The following is an 18,576-nucleotide window of genomic DNA, read 5'->3' on the forward strand; positions in this document are numbered from 1 at the left end:
TCATAGTGCTAACAGCTAGAGAGGTCAGGAATTGCTTGTTTTAATGTTCTGTTACTGCTTGGTAAAATATGTAAAGACTTTAATGTCCATAGTCTGGGAACATGCACTTTAAGAGCCCCCCTTACCTATATTTGGGGCAAAAACATACTTAGAATCAACAAATATGATAATGTTATCTACACTTTTGAAAATCCTCTATGTAATGAGTACTCTACCCTTTTTTTAAGGACCAGGTATGCTCCACTACACAACACTGGCAAGTTTATAGGCTCAGGATGGGCAGATGACACAGATATACACAGATACTAACCTGAATATTGTGTGCTTTCCTCTATAAGAATATGGCGGGATATCATTTTATTTTACTGATGCTACCATGAGTAGTATTAAAAAAAATAAGAATTCTTTCATAGATAAAAGCACTTATGCTTCACTGATCACGGGATTTATTGATATCCATTACTGAACAGATTTATGCTTAGCCAGAATGTTTAGATCTTTATTATACTGGTGCTGAATGAATGTATTTACAGATTAACCTTCATGGGGACATATCAAATACATTTTAAATATTCTGAGACCTGTGATAAGTATAACTATGTTCTGCAGTTTCCAGATATAGATAACACAAACCTGTTTAAAATATTTCCAACATTATGATAAGGTGGTTTCAATAAATGTATTTGAAAATAATACAGTAACATGTACGCTATATCATCACACATATATTTCTTACAGATGAAATGTCATAAAGAGCCGGAAGAGCTCTAACTCTCAGAATCTTCACATTTCCCTGTGTGATCACTTCCAATGTATGCACACTTTTTCGTTAAATAGTATCTCCCTATCTTTGCTGTTAACACATGCTTAGAATCAGACTTGAAATGTGAATAAACCACCAAATATCCTAATCTCTTCTGCATTAATTTTTTGTGCTAAATAAAATTTCCAGAGAGCACAGCCACTTTTAAAAGAAATGTCTGCTCCCAAAACTCAAATTTGTCTGTCTTTGCTATATGACAGATAAGTTTTTATTCTGAGAAACAGAGATGTAGCTCTTTTGCTTAAAGTTTTACTAAACCCAGGGCCCTGCACTTACTATATCTGGTCTCCCACAGTACACAGAACTTGGAAATGCAATAGTTTTAGTAAATATAAACTGCTAAATACCTTTTCTCATCAGTATACAGTATACTGTAGCAGTCTTGTGACTTTTATCAGTGCCTGGTAAAAGCTTGTATTCAGAGTTTTAATTTCCCCATGATTGTCTAATCAGGCTGCAGGACCCCTGACCGTCTGTCTGGACAGTGCTGATTGGCCCTGTGCTGATCACATGCACTCTTCCAAGAAAAAAAAAAAACTCTCTAGCAATACACACCAAACTGAGCATGTGCAGCCTGACTCCAGTAACTCTGTCTTATCTGGATGTGTTTTGGAGTCAGTGGAAGAAGAGGAGGATCTGTGCATACAGGATCAAACAGCCTTTTTTTATTCAATGCCGAGGATAACCCCTTAAGTTCCACAGTGAGTATAACAAGCATGCTTTACGGCATATACCGACTCATTTTACTGTTGTGGGTTTAGTAACACTTTAAGTTTTACCAACTTAGCTCTGATCTCATCCCCTTGCAGAACTTCTGATTTTGAAAAAGTTGAGCAGTTAATATAAAAAGTATAGTATATAAAATCTTCAGAACAAAATCAGATTTTAATTTGAAATAAATCTGACTGAAATCCTTTAAAAATAAGTAGTAGATCTGTTTTGCCTGATAGAGATAATAAACTATTCTCTCCGGCTTCTTCTCTTGGCCTCCAGTGTTATATCCAGTTGACGCAATTGCTCAAGAAAGCCAGGGTTGGGGCAGATGTCTCGGTGCTCACTCACCGTGCGTATAGCATCCACTAAACTCAACCCTTCAGAGATCATTAGGAAAGCAAGAGTAAGGGAGGCTGCTCTACTTATCCCCATTGCACAGTGCACCAACACCTTGCCTGAAAAGACAATGGAGAAAAAAAACAACACAGATTTAGGGTAATTGTAATGTAATTTCATTAAATAACATTTTGAGTGTGGTAATTTATTAGGGAGACTGTCCTGGGAAATATGTCATTACTAACTCCTAGCACAAATATTAAGATCATGGATCCTGAATACACCCTAGCTTTGACTGGTGTGTGCATGTTCCAGGTAAGTGAACAAAAATCTTGAAGCCACAGATGGCCAGGCAGCTAGCATTTTAAGATGTAGGCCAGCAATGGTAGACCCATATTTCTCTTAATATAGGTTTCCCTTAAGTATACCGCTTCTTAAGATTGACTGAGAGCTCTTTGTAGCTACACTGGTATCCTCAACCTTCCTAATGCTCCAGGAATGGGCCATGATAACAAATGGAGCTGGAGCTCAATTGCTGTTCATTTGTTTTCTTGGCTCATCAGTTTGGATATAATGATTGTGTATGTGCTATATATTTCAAAAGTGCGAACTTGACAATATAAATAACAAAGGAGCAACAAAAGCCCCATGTGCCCCAATGTACACTATATTGCCAAAAGTATTGGGACACCTGCCTTTACACGCACATAAACTTTAATGGCATTCCAGTCTTAGTCTGTAGGGTTCAATATTGCGGTTGCCCACCCTTTGCAGCTATAACAGCTTCAACCACAAGGTTTAGGAGTGTGTCTATGGGAATTTTTGACCATTATTCCAGAAGTGCATTTGTGAGGTCAGGCACTGATGTTGGACGAGAAAGCCTGGCTCGTAGCCTCCACTCTAATTCATCCCAAAGGTGTTCTATTGGGTTGAGGTCAGGACTCTGTGCAGGCCAGTCAAGTTCCTCCACCCCAAACTCGCTCATCCATGTCTTTTTTGGACCTTGCTTTGTGCACTTGTCCAAATCAATTGGTGGAGGGGGGATTATGGTGTGGGGTTGTTCTTCAGGGGTTGGGCCGAGCCCCTTAGTTCCAATGAAGGGAACTCTTAAGGCGTCAGCATACCAAGACATTTTGGACAATTTCATGCTCCCAACTTCGTGGCAACAGTCCGGAGATGGCTCCTTCCTGTTTCAACATGACTACGCACCAGTGCACAAAGCAAGGTCCATAAAGACATGGATGAGTGAGTTTGGGGTGGAGGAACTTAACTGGCCTGCACAGAGTCCTGCCTGCAACCCGATAGAACACCTTTGGGATGAAGTAGAGGTGAGACTACTAGCCAGGCCGTCTTGTCCAACATCAGTCCCTGACTTTACAAATGCGCTTCTGGAAGAATGGTCAAACATTACCATAGACACACTCCTAAATCTTGTGGAGAGCCTTCCCAGAAGAGTTGAAGCTGTTATAGCTGCAAAGGGTGGGCCAACTCAATATTGAACCCTATGGACTAAGACTGGGATGCCATTAAAGTTCATGTGCGTCTAAAGGCAGGCGTCCCAATACTTTTGTCAATATAGTGTATGTCCATTCCAAGAAACAAATATTACATGGTAAACCATCTGTTCCTGGGGGCCCAAAGCAAGAAACGAGCATCTTTGTGCTCCAAAGCCGGGAACCTTTTTATTTTCAAGGTTTCCAATAAAATAGAAATAGATCAATCTAATTTAAAATTGGTACTCAAAATATACAATATAATGTAGCTCAAAAATGCCACATATGTTATTTTCTATGAATCCGAACGCCTTTTATATGTTTAAAGAGAATTTGTCACTTTGCCCTTACAGGCTCTCTTGTCTAGCCATCCCTGATCAATCCACGTATATTTACCTTTGCTGCACTCCGCTGCTGATCCATTTGTCTGCATGACCAAAGACACGGGATTTACATTTCTGAACTTGGGGGGGGGCACATATGGCCTTTTCCTTTCAAGATGCAGTGCTGGGTTCTGTGTTGCCAATCATCATAACTTCACTAGCCCTGGGTCAACTCTGATATAGTCCAACATTGAGCTTACATGGGGATTAGATTACCATTTCTACAGACCAATAAAGATGGGGAAGGTAAGTTTCAATGGGTGGTAAGTGACATACGTAGAGGACCTGCTGTGAATTAACAAAGGGACAGATTCTCTTTAAACATTTGTAGCGCTGGTAGATTTACAATCTACCGCAGATTAGGTAAATTTAGTAAATTGTGTGTTAGGAAGGTTAAAAGTTCGCCTCTGTTCCAGCTTGGCTGACGTTGTGTGTGCTTCCGTGCTGACCGTTGGGTGTCGCTGTTACCATTAGTCAGTGTTGGAAGGGCAACGTGTCGAAGTGTATAGATGCTCCTCTGTTTCGGAGCCAAGCTCAGTGGAGGTGGTCCTCCGAGTTGCATGCTGGGCGAGGGTATTTATGGGACAGACGCCATGTTCTAAGGTCGTTTTGCAGCCACCTGCTGGCCCTCCTGTCCGACAGGTATGCGTTAAGGAGCTACCTCGTGGTCCTCCGATCTGGAGGCCCGCGATGCTACGGCGCAGGGGTGGGTCCAGAGGCTTGTCTGGGGCCTACCACCGCAGCCGAGGAATGGTCCTGAGCTGTCGGTCCTGTGTGACGAAGCTGGACAGCCGAGGAGATCCCAGGGGAGGACCCGTCTTGGAGAGATCACGCAGCATGCTGGTCTATAGAGGGGCCTGGTGACTCGGCTGGAGGACGTATCCAAAAGAAGTAACCATACAGCATAGTGTCGCCGGTTCAGCTTAAAGGTTCAGGCACTGTGACTGACTGTTCACTGTAGAAGATCTGATACATCCTGTGGCAGAGGATCGTGCAGATTTACCCCCCCCCCAAATAAGTCTGTGGCAGAGACTTTCGATTCGTGCTGCGTGCTGGCTGCTAGACTGGTGAGAAAGGCCTATCCAGACAAGCAAAGAGTGTGTCCCATGAGGGGAACGCATTCCACATAAATATCTGAATCCTACCGGGACATTTGTCGCTAAGATTTTTGCAAGAAGATATTTGAGTATCTCCTGAGAGTTTCCTTTTCCGTCTCTTTCCTGCTACTTCCTAAAGTTTGACTGTTCAATAAAGCATTGAAAACGTACTCCAGTGTTGGTGCGTGTGTTGTCCAGCAGTAAACTCAACGGAACCCCTAGGCCCGGTGCCGGTGAAACAGAGGGAAGCAAAGTGAAGGTAACAGACCCACTTAAACCAGCAGCTCCACCGTGAGTTAGTGCTACACATTACAGTTCTAAAATTACAGAGAACCCTGTAAAGTTCAGTCTGTGCACTTTGTTTCCCTTATTCTCTTTTCCATCTTCCTCTAAGCTTTAAACTCTTTTACAAGGGTGAAGGAGGCCTACTTATGTCCTAATGCAGCTTTCACTGCAGCTCATATGAATGCATGAATAAATGACCTAAAATAGAAACAGGGTTCCTAACAGGAGAACCTTACTCATGCCATTGTATTATTTACCATTAGGAGATTGCAGTCCAGTTCTTATAAACTGTGATGCTGGAAAGAAGTGAGCACTCAAGTCGAAATAAGGATGGTCATCTGCCTCCACTCCTAAGTAATCGATGTTAAGATCTCTGTAGAATTCTGGTCCCGTGTTAATGCGGTACTTTCCAGAGGCAGCATTCAGTATGTGGGTGATCCCCAGCTCACGAAGAACAGACTTATCCCTGGCAGTAAACCTGTACAAGGAATAATATGCATGACTAGCTGAAGACTCTAATTAGAATAGCATGTGTGTGAGTGAGTGTGTGTGTCTCAATACTATTATGTGTGTGTAATTTGCTATAAGCTGACTGCCTGTGGCATCTGGCACAATCATCGTTAACCTCTTGCCCACTGGGCAGTTATACCCTCTTCCTAACCAGGCCAATTTTCAGCTTTCAGCACTCTCACATTTTGAATAACAATTACTCAGTCATGCAACACTGTTATGACATTTTGGTGGTATTTAATCACCACTGGGTTTTTTATTTTTTGCGCTATAAATGAAAAAATACCGAACATTTTGTTTAAAAAATGCATTTTTCTTCCTTTCGGTTATAAGATTTTGCAAATTAGTAATTTTTCTTTTTGGCTAAAAGCTATACTGATACATACCTTTGGTAAAAATAACCAAATAAGTATATATTATTTTGTCTTTGCAAAAGTTATAGTCTACAAGCTATGGTGGCAATCACACTGATGTACTGACGGCCTATCTCATTTCTTGAGACACTAACAAGCCAGGAAAGTACAAATATCCCCCAAATTACCCCTTTTTGGAAAATAGACATTCCAAGGTATTTAGTAAGGGGCATGGTGATTTTTTTGGAGTTGTAATTTTTTCCCACAATTCTTTGTAAAATAAAGAAAAATTAACTACACCCTAAAACACATTCTGCTACTCCTCCTGAGTATGCCACATGTGTGAGACTTTTATACGGCCTGCCCACATAAAGAGGCCCAACATGCAAGTAGCACCTCCAAGCATTCGACGAGCATAAATTACACATATACTTTCCTGACAACCTATCACACTTTTGAAGGTTCTGGAGCACCAGCACAATGAAAACGCCCACAAAACGACCCCATTTTGGAAAGCAAACACCCCAACGTATATTCTATGAGGTATTATGAGTCTTTTGAACATGTCTTTTTTTTCCAGAAGTTTTTGGAAAACGTGTAAAGAAAATGAAAACGCATTTTTGTTTACACAGTTGTCCATTTATAAGATATTTTGAACACATAGCATGTATATACCACAAATTACACCTCAAAATACATTCTGCTATAGTATGGTGATATGGCGATACCACATATGTGAGACTTTTATAAAGCCTGGCCACATACAGAGGCCCAACATTCAGGGGTCACTGTCAGGTGCTCTAGGGACATAAAATTACAAATCGAATTTGCTGACTACCTATTACCCTTTTGTGAGACACTTTAGGACACTGATAAGCACTGTAGTGGCACTGATGTGGCATGTATGAGCACTGATGTGGCATGGATGAGCACGGATGAAGCATGGATGTGGCATGAATGACTACTGATGAGGCATGGATGTAGCACGGATGGGTATAGATGAGGCATGTACGAGCACTGATGTGGCACTGATAAGCACACGGATGAGGCATTGATGTGGCGCGGATGAGGCATGGATGAGGCATGGATGAGCGCTGAAGTGGCACGGATGGGCATGGATGAGGCACACATGGGCATGAATGAAGCACAGATGAGGCCTGGATGAAGCACAGATGGGCATGAATGAGGCACGGATAAGGTAAAGTTGGGCATGAATGAGACCCGGATGAGGCACAGATGGGCATGGATGAGGCACAGATGGGCATGAATGAGGCATGAACGAGGCGTAGATGGGCATGAATGAAGCACGGATGGGCATGGATAAGACACAGATGGACATGAATGAGGCATGGATGAGGCACAGATGGGCATGAATGAGGCACGATTGAGGCATGGAGGAGGCATAGAAGGTTATGGATGAGGCACAGATGGGCATGAATGAGGCACAGATGAGCATGGATGAGGCACAGATGGGCACGAATGAGGCATGGATGAGGCACATATGGGCATGAATGAGGCACAGATGGGCATGAATGAGGCACAGATGGTCATGAATGAGGCAAATATGGACATGAATGAGGCACAGATGGGCGTGGATGAGGCACAGATGGGCATGAATGAGGCATGGCTGAGTACTGCTGCGGTCTCCCTCCTCTCCTCGCATGCTGTACCGATCAGTGTGTACAGTGTGTGAGGAGAGAGCTGGACTGGACATGGCCGGTTTGATTGCTCCGTCATTGGACCGAGCAATCACTTGGTAAAGGGCCACTGTCATTGACCCTTTACCCCGATTCATGATGCACCGGGTTCAGGGGGGCACGTCATTGTACGCCCTCCCAGAATAGGCCAACTTTGCTATAGCCGTCATTCGGCGCACGTTTAGGAGATATTTACAGTACCTATAGGTAAGCCTTATTCTAGGCTTACCAATAGGTACAACTTACACAGGGAGGTTTACAACCTCTTTAAGCAGCATTATCTCTCTGCTTCATCTCACAAAATTTGTGAAATAGTGGTATTTACTGTATAATTGTTTGCTATCACTTCAAAGAGTACTGCAGCCAAAACTTTTTTTTTTTTTGGATCTGTATTGTGTAGGGAAGAGTCAGACCCTCTGCAAAGTTACTGTACAAGACATCAGGTAGGGGTCCTGGATGGGAGATACAGTATGCGCCCCCATTGTTTGTGATGTGGTCTCTTTAAGGGGGGCAAAAAGTAGCACATTAGTGTACTCAGGGATTCTCACCCCTGCAGGGTGGGAGGTTCTAGGGTGAATTAACTTGCAGCTTTCCCAGGATTGTTCTAAAATAGGACCCGCAATTCAGAGATCTTGAATAGGATAGCGTCAGCCACCCTCTACCTTTAGGTAGGTGCTAGAGTAGTGTTTTTTTGTGAGTACTGCCAGTGCAGGTAAATTTAGACAGGCCTAGTTGTGAGCTAGGCCTGTTTGTTTTTGATCTGGGGCAGGGGAGTGGTTTAGTGTAGCAGCAGGTGACTGACATGTACTTTAGCTCTCTGGCGAATCCTTTGTTTCCACTGAGAAGGTTCTGGAAAAGAGGCAGGGCAGAAGGTTGGAGTGACATGGGGTGTATTTGGGAGCTCTGACCAATCCCCAACTAGGATTGGCAGGGGGCAGACCTCCTATATATACCCATGGTCAGCCTGTTGTGGGAGGAGTTGTCGGGTGGAAGAACTGAGATGATGGAGTATTAGACTGTCGTGGTCTGAGCAAACCCCCTTTCTGGAGTGGGGTGAACTCAGACCTGGAGCTCGGGAGCTGGGAGTGAGCCTCTCTTTACACGATCATTGAGAGGTGTCCTGGAACAGGCGCAGGAAGAGGACAGTTCGGAGCACTACCGGGAAAGTCATTCAGGAGGGATCCATGCCGGGGTCGGTGAGTGAGAAGCACAGTGAGAAGCTCTGGGCGAGACATACCAGGATTGGATATGGAGCCAGAGGGAGAGACTGTGATGTTGTTGAGGTTAAGTCGCTGCAGCCAGGAGGGTTGGCAGGATTTGCATCGGACGTGTTGGGAGCAGTAGTCCACCAAGGATCAGTTAACACAATTATCTTCTTCATCCAAAATTGCTACTAGGAAAATTTTAGGACTTATTCAGAGTGAAGCCTAGCCATGTGCTAACGGTGACAGGAATATAGAACTGGACAGTGAGAAGAAAGCAAGTGATCTCAAGTAGTGTGCTGGAGGAGATGTGAAGTAGCAGAGACTGTCCATTACTAAAGATTCATCATTTGGGCATCCCATGTCCCTTTTCTCCATCCAAGTTTAATCCCTTAATAAAAAAAAACAACAAAAACAAGCAAGAGACTGTTCATTGACTGGAGAAAGTGTGTCTAAAATGGATGTTACATAGTTACATAGTTACATAGTAGGTGAGGTTGAAAAAAGACACAAGTCCATCAAGTGATTATGTGTCAGTATTACATTATATATCCCTGTATGTTGCGGTCATTCAGGTGCTTATCTCATAGTTTCTTGAAGCTATCAATGCTCCCCGCTGAGACCACTGCCTGTGGAAGGGAATTCCACATCCTTGCCGCTCTAATGCCCCGTACACACGGTCGGACATTGATCGGACATTCCGACAACAAAATCCTAGGATTTTTTCCGACGGATTTTGGCTCAAACTTGTTTTGCGTACACACGGTCGCACAAAGTTGTCGGAATTTCCGATCGCCAAGAACGCGGTGACGTCAAGCACGTACGACGAGACTAGAAAAGGCCAGTTCAGAACCAAGCGCGGCACCCTTTGGGCTCCTTTTGCTAATCTCGTGTTAGTAAAAGTTTGGTGAGAGACGATTTGCGCTTTTTCAGACTCGTGGCTTTCAGATCGTTTTCTAGCGTTCAGTTTGTGCTTGTGGGTTTGTATCTGCTCTTCAGTGCGTGCAAGCAAGTTCCGCGTGACTTAGTCATTGTGTTCTTGTTCGTTCGTTACTGTTTTTCAGGTCGCTCTTCACAGGCCTTGCTGTTCTTCAGTGCGTTCTGTTACTTCGTTCTGAGCAGCCGACCGTTTTCTAGCCATGTTGCGTATGCATACTCCTTGTAGAGTTCATGCTGTGCGGGGGCTTGGTGTTGGGGTCCTGACCTTGACACAAGTCCAGTCCATGAACAGGGTGGGGAGGAGTTCATGGACCAAGAATTGGTTGCTCCAGCGTGACCAGTTCTCTCATATGCCTTTGCTCCGTGAGAACCGTGAGAATAATCCTGATGATTTCAGGAACTTTCTCAGGATGACGGACCCCGTGTTTCACCGTTTGTTGGCTTCGCTGACCCCTTATATTAGCCGGCAGGATACCTGCATGAGGCAAGCCATCACTCCGGAGCAGAGGCTCGTCACTACCCTGCGGTATTTGGCGACAGGGAGAAGTCGGCAGGACTTGAAGTTCTCGACAGGCATCTCCCCCCAGGCTCTGGGTTTCATCATCCCAGAGACCTGTTCTGCCATCATCCAGGTCCTGCAGAAGGAGTATATGAAGGTAAGATTTTTATCCTTTAATATCACATTTTATTGTATTTAATGTTTGCTAATGTAATGTATTTCTTTCCTCATTCCCTAATTACCATGATTGTAATATGCTGTGAATGTCCCCTTTGTCCTCATGCATGCTGATTTTTTAGGTAATTAATTTTGTAGGTCCTTCATACAGATTGTCCTTCACTAACCTCCCCAACATGGTCTACGGGCCCTATATTCACCTCATGTAGTCACTTAACAATGTATTTTTATCAGCTCCATAGTAGTGCTAAAACACCCCCTAAAATGTTTTGAAATGTAATTTGTGCTTTAAATTCAGGCAGAGTGCCTGAGGCTTTTTTTTTGTGGTGTCCCCAAATCATTTTTAGTAACCCTCCCTCCCCCCAACTGCTAAGTCAGCTGATACCAATGCTCTATCTATCCTCAATCATCTATCTGCTGACTTTGCCAAACCCATACACACTATACCCATCTCTTTTGTGGTGAGATTTATGGATGAATTCCCCAACGCATATAGTGCAAGGGCCTGCCTGTATACTTTCCAATGGTAGTGTTTAAACTTTTTAGATCCTATTATTATCTTGATAGCTAATAGCAGAATGTCCAAATGTGCTCAAATTTGTACAGTGTGTATTTATATCTTTGTATTATGACACTTCTTACCTGTCCAGTGGGCTGCCAATAGTGTAACTAAGGAGGGGCTGTTCCAAGTAATACCCTGTATTTAGGCATTCATCTCTCAATGAAGTGAATAGGGTTACCTGTCCAAGATTTTCCCACCCCCCATAATGTTAGAAATGGCCCATGAGAGGGGGGGAGGGGGAATATGATAGGTGTACCTTATACTTTGGTGTTGTTAAATGCCCCTTAATAAATGCTATCTGGAGGTTGCCCCAGAATGTTTGTGCCTAATCTGCTTGCCATGTTTCTGAGCAAAAATATTAATATTTTTTTTTTTTTCCTCAACGGTTTCCTTCCACGCCACAGGAATGGCAGACTGTGGCCTCCCACTTTGCCCAGCGGTGGGACTTTCCTAACTGCGGAGGGGCAATTGATGGGAAACACGTCCACATCATCCCACCACCCAACTCGGGGTCGTACTATTTCAACTATAAGGGGTTCAATAGTATTGTGATGTTGGCGGTGGTGTCGGCTAATTACGACTTCTTGTATGTGGACGTGGGGAAGAATGTTCGGATGTCCGATGGTGGAGTCATCGCCCAGACGGAGTTCTACAGGCATCTCCAGAATGGCAGCTTGGACATGCCAGCTCCAGAGGACAATATGGAAGGACTCCTATTCGTGTTCGTTGCTGATGAAGCGTTTGCGCTAGGGGACCATCTTATGCGGCCATTCCCAATGAGGACCCTCACCCCGGAACAGAGGGTTTTTAATTACCGGCTGGCCAGAGCCCGAAGAGTGGTGGAGAACACATTTGGAATCCTGGCCAGCCGGTTCCGCCTATTTCTGACACCTATCCATATGGCGGAGTATAAACTTAATCATATAATCATGGCGTGCTGTATTCTCCATAACTTTTTACGGAAACATTCGGTCAACTATGCTGGCTCAGTTGGGCCTGAGGCCGGAGTGATCCCTGAAACAACACTGACGGCGCTTGAAAGCGGCCGTCCTGGCTTGCCCTCCCTGAGTGCCCGTGATGTCCGGTTACGATACCTGGAGTTCTTTGCGGGTAGGGGGGCCATCAATATGCCTGCAAATTTGTGAAGCCTTTTTCAAATAAAAAAAGCAAAAAAAAGAAATTCTTTGTGGACATTTACTGCTTGTGTTTGTTTTAGCTGAGCCTGACAGCAATGTGGGGAGTCCTGTAAATTGCGTGATTGTGTAACCTTATACAAAGCACTGTTGGCTGTTATATACTAAAGGCGTATACACTTTTTAGACTACAAGTGCTCTTGAAACTGCAATGAAAATGCTCTTGTAGTGCAAAGAGGATTTGCCCTTAGGAAATAACCACCATTTTTTACGAAAACAGCAATTACATCACCACAAAAGTATTGTAGCGTTGAGACAATAATCCACACATTCTTGATTAACAAACTTTTTAATACCTGCACAATCACATGTGCATTTAGAAACGGTTTTTAGAACAAACCAACATGTTTGTTGTATAACAATTTTTGGGGTGGCATTATCAAAAATAGAAATGTCCATTTACGATAAAACAGGCCTGTGTAAAACCAACAAGAAAAACAAAAAACTTGAACTTACAAAGTTCACATATGGTAAAACCTGAAGGCAATATCAGACATGAGTATTTAGGAACTGTGTTTTATATTGTGTTCAGATGGGGTCAAATCACCCCTTAAAAAGCTAAATTTGGAAGATGCACACCAATTTACGAATGTCAACATGTGCTAGCTGCCATCACGGGGGATCAAGGGACATGTTTTGGGGGAGCAAGCCCTTCCTCACCGCTACTTTATTATTGAGGAAGGGGTTGCACCCCCAAAACGTGTCCATTGATCTCCCGTGATGGCAGATAGCACATGTTGGCACACTGTGTGCATCCTCCAAATTTGGCTTTTCGAAACATTGCAAAAATATTTTAAACATTGTACCACACAAAAACAAAAGTGATTTTGTGGGGTATTAAATTCGCCCCAAAACATCAATGATGTTATTATTTTTTTGAATCACATCATTGATTTTTGTCTTGATGTTCTCCAATTCTAAATTACACCCCATGATCTCCCCGATCAGGATCTGGGCACTTTCTGATGTGAAAGGATCTCGATCCCTAACAACACGATCACCTAAAAAGAGAGAAATCAAACAAAAAAAGGTATCAAAAATCTGCCAGCATCCATCTCTTACCTGAGTCTGTGGTCGCAGACACTCACCTGTTGTGGTGCCAATTTCAACCACATCTTCTTCCTCCTCCTGCTCCACTTGGGTTGGGGGTATTTCACCTTCTTCCACAGGTGGGGGGTCTCTGGTCTCCTCGGAGGAGGGGTGTCCTCCGAGTCTTTTCTCCCCTATGTAAAACAAAAATGGTATAATTAGCACACAGTGATTTGATGGCAGAACTATAAATAGGAAACATTGCTTGGAAGTGGGGTACAATTGTCAATTTTAGCAGAGTTCCAAGATGTCGCTTTTTTATTGTCCTTTGTCAACCTGCAATACTTTACCTGTTTAGTACAAGCTTCACAGATGGAGACCCCCCTATAGTATACACTGGAGCACCTGTGTGCCCCCCCTAATAAAAATGGTGTTCTTGTGTCCCACACTAGTGCTCCAGTGTCCAGATGTGAAAACAGCTGCTCAGTGTCCTCTCCTTACACAGAATCTAGTTTGCATTTCATTCTAGTAACAAACCCTTCTACACAACCAAATATTTTGCATCCAAGTAGGCCCTAAAAAATGTAGGAAAATGCATATGGCCTAAAAAATGGTGTTTTAGAGGGCGAAAAAAAAAATGTTTGCTACGAACGAATAATGGGCCCATGAACATTAAAACTGACATTTTAAACTGTACAATTAAGAAAAGCATATGGAGCAGCACGAACGTAATAAAGACAAAAAGAATAGGAACACAGCACAACTACTTACTTTTTTGCAGCACTCTCCGGATCTTTCGGTACTGCTCGGGCTCTCTTAATTTTAGGTCCGACCACCGCTTCCTGAGCTGATCTTTCGATCGTCGTACCCCGAAATTCCTGTGCAGACTTTTGACCACTTTCGCCATGATCTTTGCCTTTCTGATATTGGGGTTGGGGTAAGGCCCATACTTCCCGTCATAGTCGGCCTTCTTCAGGATGTCCACCATCTCCAACATCTCCCCAAAGGACATATTTGTGGCCTTAAATCGTCTCCTTCTGGATCGGGACGTGTCCGGATCCGGGCTTTCCTCCTCCTCCTCCTTGTTGCTATAATTAGCACGCACCTGCTCTGACTCCGCCATGTGCTCTTCACCCACTGCGCCGAACGAAAAGGGGCGGGGAATAGACTAGAAAGAACGTCAGGGGCGGGCGGAGTTACACGCATGCGCAGTGTGTATAAAGCGTAACACGCGTGCGTAGTACGTACGATCAGTGAGCGGACGAAGGAGCATTGGACGCGCCGATCGTAAGAACGAAGGTAAGAGACAAACTTGTGCCTATACTGCTTCTAGATTGAGGCCTATATTGTAACAAGATTAGGAGAGTTTTGTCTGACATTAGGCTTTGTCTTGTGTTGTGTCTTACAGTGAACATGGATATCTTATTAAAAGATAATGACTTCATGTCACTATTCATTGATATGTTAAGGGAGCTGCCATGTCTGTGGGACATCAACAACCCACATTACAAGAACCAAACAAAGAGGAAGGCAGCACTGGATAAATTGTTGGAAATTGTGAAGCAGGTGATCCCCACGGCATACATCACATTTTTGAAGATCTTAATTGGTGGCCTGAGGAGCACATATGTAAGGGAGTGCCAGAAAGTCCAGGATTCGCAGAGATCCGGAGCAGCAGATGACATCTATGTCCCCAGGATGTGGTACTATGACAGGCTGCATTTTCTGGCAGGCCAGACTGAACCCAGGTCATCCCTCTCCAGTCTTCCTTCCACGCTTCCTTCCCCTCCAGCTGAGGCTTCTGACGCCCAACCTGGGCCTTCCAGGCAACAACATGTGGAGGAGCCCAGATTGAGCCAGGTATAGCATTCCTCTAAATATTGCTGGTTGTCCAATCAATGATGTTAACTAGATGTTAGTTTGGAGTAGTAATTTAGGATTGTGATTGATGATGCAAAAACTAAAACCATGTCCCTTTTTCATACACAGGGAAGTCTCAGCCAGGAGGTGGCTGGGCCGAGCCGCCTGCCTGATATGCCGGTCCCTCCCCAACACCTGGAAAAAGAAAGTGGCAGGAGGAGGAGTGCCCTAGAGGAGGCTGCCATAGGCCTCTTTTGGAGGGCTACAGAGGCCCTGGGAGCACCACACACCGTGGAGGAGGACATTGCTGCCATCATTGCCTCTAAAATGCAGAGGATGGAGGAGGGACAACAACTCATGTGTGAGTCGCTCAGGCCTGTACTGGCCATTGGGACTACAGGGAGTTTCCCGGTGGGCCGATGGCTCAGTGGGCTGGTTTCAGTGACAGCCTGTCAAAGTAATGGCTTTCTTGGTTCACCCTCAACTTCACACAGTGATGTGAGAAAGATGAGAAAAATACAGAGGAGAATAAGTGAAATAGTAAAAGAGGTTAGTGAGGACTCCTTATGTTATGCTACTTATGTTTTTTTGCACAATTGCGTATAGTTTATATACTGTTTTTGTGCTTGTTTGCACAAATAAAGTGGGCCGGTCTGGATGAAGTCCAGGGCCAAATTTTTATCCCAGTCCAGCCCTGGAGTCGCTCATATTGGAGGCTCTTAATAAAGGTATGAGGGGCCAAATTACATCTCAGACACACCTTTGCAAACTCACAGATGGTCCTCCTCCTCCTCCTGCAGGTCCTCCTCCTCCAGGTCCTCCCCGTCCTCCTCCTCCTCCAGGTCCTACTCCTCCTCCTGCCACATCTCCAACAGCACAGCCACAGCCCGGAATGAAGCGTGGAAGGAAGACCAGAAAGTGAGGACCCTGGATCCAGTCTGGTCGGCCAAAAGATGCAGCCTCTTGTGGTACCACAGCCTGGGGACACAGATGTCATCTGCTGCTTTCCGGATCTCTGGGACTTCTGGACCAGACTGCCCTCCCTTACATATGGACTCCTCAGACCACCAATTTTGATGTTCAAGAATTGATGTCTGCCCTGGGGGTCCCAGGCTTCGCTAATTTCTCATGTTTATCCAGCGTTGCCTCCCTCTTTGTTTGGTTCTGAGCCCTTAATAAAGGAATTTTGTTTTGAATTATACTTGCCTATGTGTGTTTGACTTCAAAAAGGACAGTTGGTTTGTGAGGATTCAGGTACATTTCAAAAATACAATGTGAAATTAACAAGGGACACCAACAACAAACAATCTCCTTGAGATTAAATAATAAAAGATATCAATGGTGTTGTGGTAACTTGACACACAAAACACACACAAAAATAGTCTGTAGTAAAAATAAAAATAACATTAAACAAAGATCAGCCTTGGAAAAAAATACAAACATAAAATCTAAACCAAAAATGGCTTTAAATCACAAAAAAAAGAAAAAAAAAATTCTGTCAGATGTGACAAATAACAATATATTCCGGGAATCCCAAGAAAAAAACACAAAAATAAGTTTGTGAGAAGTGTGTGTGAATATGAGCAGCAAAACTACTTAATTCTTGTCACATTATAAAGAAGAAGAGAGTGCGCTGTATTAAACCATTTTTAACATTGCAGCGTGACGAAAGTGCTGTATCCATTGCGAACGCTAAGTTTACCAGACCGAGCTGTTCCGTGTCGGAATTTCTTCTGAGCATGCGTGGCACTTTGTGCGTCAGAACAGGCCACACACGGTCGGAATTGACGCGATCGGATTTTGTTGTCGGAAAATTTTATCTCCTGCTCTCAAACTTTGTGTGTCGTAAAAGCCGATGGAAAATGTCCGATGGAGCCCACACACGGTCGGAATTTCCGACAACACGCTCCAATCGGACATTTTCCATCGGAAAATCCGACCGTGTGTACGGGGCATTACAGTAAAGAACCCTCTACGTAGTTTAAGGTTAAACCTCTTTTCTTCTAATTTTAATGAGTGGCCACGAGTCTTGTTAAACTCTCTTCTGCGAAAAAGTTTTATCCCTATTGTGGGGTCACCAGTACGATATTTGTATATTGAAATCATATCCCCTCTCAAGCGTCTGTTCTCCAGAGAGAATAAGTTCAGTGCTCGCAACCTTTCCTCATAACTAAGACCCTCCAGACCCTTTATTAGCTTTGTTGCCCTTCTTTGTACTCGCACCATTTCCAGCACATCCTGGGGGTCCTAGTAGATGATAGGCTCAGCAATGGCATGCAATGCCAATATTCTGTTTGCTTTGTTAGCAGCAGCTTGGCATTGCATGCCATTGCTGAGCCTATCATCTACTAGGACCCCCAGGTCCTTTTCCATCCTAGATTCCCCCAGAGGTTCTCCCCCCAGTGTATAGATTGCATTCATATTTTTGCCACTTAAATGCATTATTTTACATTTTTCATACTTAGAACCTCATTTGCCATGTAGTCGCCCACCCCATTAATTTGTTCAGGTCTTTTTGCAAGGTTTCCACATCCTGCGGAGAAGTTATTGCCCTGCTTAGCTTTGTATCGTCTGCAAATACAGGTTGAACTGTTTATCCCATCCTCCAGATCATTTATGAACAAATTAACTAGGATTGGTCCCAGCACAGAACCCTGGGGAACCCCACTACCCACCCCTGACCATTCTGAGTACTCCCCATTTATCACCACCCTCTGAACTCGCCCTTGTAGCCAGTTTTCAATCCATGTACTCACCCTATGGTCCATGCCAACGGACCTTATTTTGTACAGTAAACGTTTATGGGTACTGTGTCAAATACTTTTGCAAAATCCAGATATACCACATCTACGGGCCTTCCTTTATCTAGATGGCAACTCACCTCCTCATAGAAGGTTAATAGATTGGTTTGGCAAGAACGATTCTTCATGAATCTATGCTGATTACTGCTAATGATACCGTTCTTATTACTAAAATCTTGTATATAGTCCCTTATCATCCCCTCCAAGAGTTTACATACTATTGATGTTAGGCTAACTGGTCTGTAATTCCCAAGGATGTATTTTGATGTCTGACCAGCAGGGTGATGTGTGGAAACACCCAGCTAGGGCACCGATGCACACACACACACATATATATATATATATATATATATATATATATATGTGTATGTATATATATATCGTTACATATCTGAGTGCGGATCCCCCTTACATCAGACTCCCCAGAGAGCCCCTTCCTTATATCACCTCCCCTTACATCAGGGTGCCCAGAGAACCTCCCCTTACATCAGGGTCCCCAGAGAGCCTCCCCATACATCAGGGTCTACAGAGAGTCCCCCTTACATCAGGGTCCCCAGAGAGCCCACCTTACATCATGGTCCCCAGAGAGCCCCCGCGCTACATTAAGGTCCACAGAGAGCCCC

The 18,576-nt window shown here is 44.0% G+C and overlaps 1 protein-coding gene across 1 annotated transcript in view; it reads right to left on the minus strand.

Annotated features, from left to right (window-relative positions):
• Positions 1 to 448: 448 nt before the first annotated feature.
• Positions 449 to 18,576, minus strand: part of DUSP13B (dual specificity phosphatase 13B) — a 38,330-nt gene continuing 20,202 nt past the window's right edge. Inside the window, exons 3-4 of the mRNA XM_073595196.1 lie at positions 5,389 to 5,609; positions 449 to 1,992 (exon numbers count right to left, since the gene is read on the minus strand). Coding sequence (XP_073451297.1) covers positions 1,784 to 1,992; positions 5,389 to 5,609 — 430 coding nt within the window. The 3' untranslated portion in view covers positions 449 to 1,783. The remainder of the gene's footprint in view (positions 1,993 to 5,388; positions 5,610 to 18,576) is intronic.

The sequence above is a fragment of the Aquarana catesbeiana genome, linkage group LG08 (genome assembly GCF_042186555.1).
Source record: "Aquarana catesbeiana isolate 2022-GZ linkage group LG08, ASM4218655v1, whole genome shotgun sequence".
In the NCBI taxonomy this organism is placed as follows: domain Eukaryota; kingdom Metazoa; phylum Chordata; class Amphibia; order Anura; family Ranidae; genus Aquarana; species Aquarana catesbeiana.